The sequence below is a fragment of the Bison bison genome, unplaced genomic scaffold (genome assembly GCF_000754665.1).
Source record: "Bison bison bison isolate TAMUID 2011002044 unplaced genomic scaffold, Bison_UMD1.0 scf7180017864080, whole genome shotgun sequence".
Classification (NCBI taxonomy): domain Eukaryota; kingdom Metazoa; phylum Chordata; class Mammalia; order Artiodactyla; family Bovidae; genus Bison; species Bison bison.
The window spans coordinates 4,336,053-4,338,590 of NW_011494652.1; the positions used below are offsets into that span (position 1 = coordinate 4,336,053).

Genomic DNA, 2,538 nt, shown 5'->3' on the forward strand with positions numbered 1-2,538 from the left:
GTGGAACCTGGGGGTGCAGGTCCCTGCCGATGGTTTCCATCCACTGTGGGTCTCCCGGGGCCTCAGCCAGGTTCTGCACGTGGGCATGAAGGTGGAGGTGAAGGCCAAGAGGGGTGAAGGGCTAGGGGCGGGGGCTGGGACCCCTGCTGGTCCCCTCACCTGGTAAGTGCTGGGGCTGTTCTTCTGACACACGTGAGCCCCGCACAGAAGGGGCCAACACCGGGCCCGCAGGGCCGAGGGGATGCCTTTCCGGCACTGCATCTTTACCTGTGAGTGAGGCCAGGGCACCCCGTCAGGCCAGCCATGCCAGATACCCCTGCTGCTCTCAGCAGGCCTCAGGCACAATCTGCTATCGGGCAAGAGTCTCCGCAAGGAGCAGGGAGCGAAGGCAAGAGGTGCTGGGACACAGGAGGCTTTATTTTGCCAGGCAGAGGGGGACGAGCCAAGGAGGGCCGCGTGGGACCCTTCTCCCCTCACCTTCTTGTACCGCCGAGACATGGTTTTCTCCCAGTGTGAAGTCATCTCCACCCACTTCATCTCCCGCTGGCGGATGAGGTCTGCAGGAGGGTGACCCGGCCTGGGACACACGACACAGATGTCCAGACACAGGACACCCACGTCCACCACCCTTCCTGCTACCTGGGTGAGCCCAACCCTTGGCCCTGATCTCTGGGAATCTCTGGGGTGGGGAGTGACCTGTCACCCAGGAGTTGCCAGTGGTTGTCATGGGGACAGGAAAGGATGTGGCTCCGATGTGGGCGGAAGCAGGAGATACTGAAGAGGGTGTGTAGGTGTGTGATGGGGGAGGGGCTGGTTGACTGTCCCCCAGGATGGGGACAGACAACTCTTTGGGGAAGTTGAGTAGACAGAGCCCAAGACCTAGAAACCAGGAGTCTTCTCTGAGCCTGATTCTGCCTCTGATCGCGGTGTGACCTCCCTATCTATCTCCAAACTTGTCTCCCTTTCAGCACCTGGGGAAGTGGGGGAACTAGTAGGGGAAGAAGTGTGGGTTCTATGATTTTGGGATTCCTGGGCCGGACTGAAAGGAGAAGCAGGTTCAGCCCCGCTGGGAACCCTCAGAGACTGGGAGGAAGAGACACACAGGGACCCACCCCCCACAGCCCTGCTAAGCTTAAGATTCCACCTAGAACCCGAGGACAGGTGACACTAGCTGGGTCCCCAGACCCTTCCAGGACCCTTGAGGCTGGGCCTCACTCTAGAATTCAGCTCTCAGCCTCCATCATTAGGCCCAGCACCCTGTATCCCCCCTCATCCCTTCCCCACTTACCCTGGCTCTGCTGCGCTGCCCCCAATGAAGCCATAGCGGTCAGCCTGGCGATACGGGCCGGGCCCGCTTAGCTCTGAGTCGGACCCCAAAGAGCTAGAGTCATCCTGCAGCTCGCCAGGCTGCGCCAGGTCCTCGCCCAGGGCCTGGGCCATGGTGCCACCGACCCCGGTGCGGCAGGCTGCAAGATGTGGGCACAGCCAGTGTGAGCGGGGGTTCCTGGCCAGCCTGGGCCCAGGCCTCAGCCCCAGGACCTGCCCGCCTGGTCAAAGAGGACAGGTTGCAGGGTATCGCACCACACCCCTCCGGTCCCCTCTCCTCTTGTGGGGTGGGGGTGGGGCACAGGCCAAGAGGGGCAGAAAGGCCAGGCCCCCTACCGGAGACCCAGGCCCAGCCCCTGTCCCCAGCAGCCCAGCTTACCTCCCTGCTGCACCTCACCTCCTCCTCTCACTTCCTCCTCGGCCACAGCTTCAGCAACCCGCTGGGGGCCCCTCCCAAGTGCGTAGGGGGGGGTTACCCCTTCCTCTCCAGGGCTCTTCCGGTCTGCCCCAGTGGCCCTGGGCCATGGGCTCCTCCCACCACCCCGGTGGGCTAGGTGGGTGCAGGCCTAGGTTCTTGTGCTGGGTGTGATGTGGCCAGGACCTGCCAGGGGTAGAGAAGCCACGCTGCCTCCAGATGTGAGGTCACCGGCAAATAAAATACTCAATTCAGGGTTCCAGTGAGTATTACGCTTTATTTAAAGTTACCTCTTTTGTTAATGCTTTCGACAAGTCAAACAGTAAGGCATTACTGCGCTACTCAAAACGCAAGGACGAGACATTAAAAAATTACGCACCACAGGCATGGGGACAAAAATGAGCTCGGAGTTCAGCGACAGGTGTCTGGGTCTGGTCAGCCGCCCGCAGGCCACAGGGACCCTAGAGGTAAGAGTTCCTCTGTCAATCTGAAGCCAACCCTTGCTTTGAGCCTGTTTCCTTGCCTGCACTTCGTGGACTTAATCTGCACTCTCTGGGGAGACCCAATGAGGTCACACCACCTTCCAGCCCGGGACAGAAGTGGGAAGGACTATTGGGCCCTTGAAAGAGAAAAACAACTTCACACTACTTCCGGCCGCACATCCTCGGTGCAAGGGTGGGTAACCCCTCTAGGGCGGAACTAGAGTCGACCTCGCCCCGTGAAGCCCCGCCCCCAGTGCAGGCTCCGCCCCCGCAATCAGATCAGCCCAAGCCCCGCCCCCTGGCCGAGGCCCCGCC

General features: G+C 61.2%; 2 protein-coding genes across 2 annotated transcripts in view; one reads left to right on the forward strand and one right to left on the reverse strand.

Annotated features, from left to right (window-relative positions):
- The window catches only part of TBC1D10C (TBC1 domain family, member 10C), a 2,792-nt gene extending 378 nt beyond the window's left edge, over positions 1-2,414 (reverse strand). Inside the window, exons 1-5 of the mRNA XM_010837708.1 lie at positions 1,706-2,414; positions 1,289-1,466; positions 478-577; positions 160-267; positions 9-73 (exon numbers count right to left, since the gene is read on the reverse strand). Of these exons, the coding sequence (XP_010836010.1) occupies positions 9-73; positions 160-267; positions 478-577; positions 1,289-1,440 (425 nt within the window). The 5' untranslated portion in view covers positions 1,441-1,466; positions 1,706-2,414. The remainder of the gene's footprint in view (positions 1-8; positions 74-159; positions 268-477; positions 578-1,288; positions 1,467-1,705) is intronic.
- Positions 1-2,538, forward strand: part of PPP1CA (protein phosphatase 1, catalytic subunit, alpha isozyme) — a 14,439-nt gene that overhangs the window by 8,236 nt on the left and 3,665 nt on the right. The gene's annotated exons all lie outside the window — the stretch shown is intronic.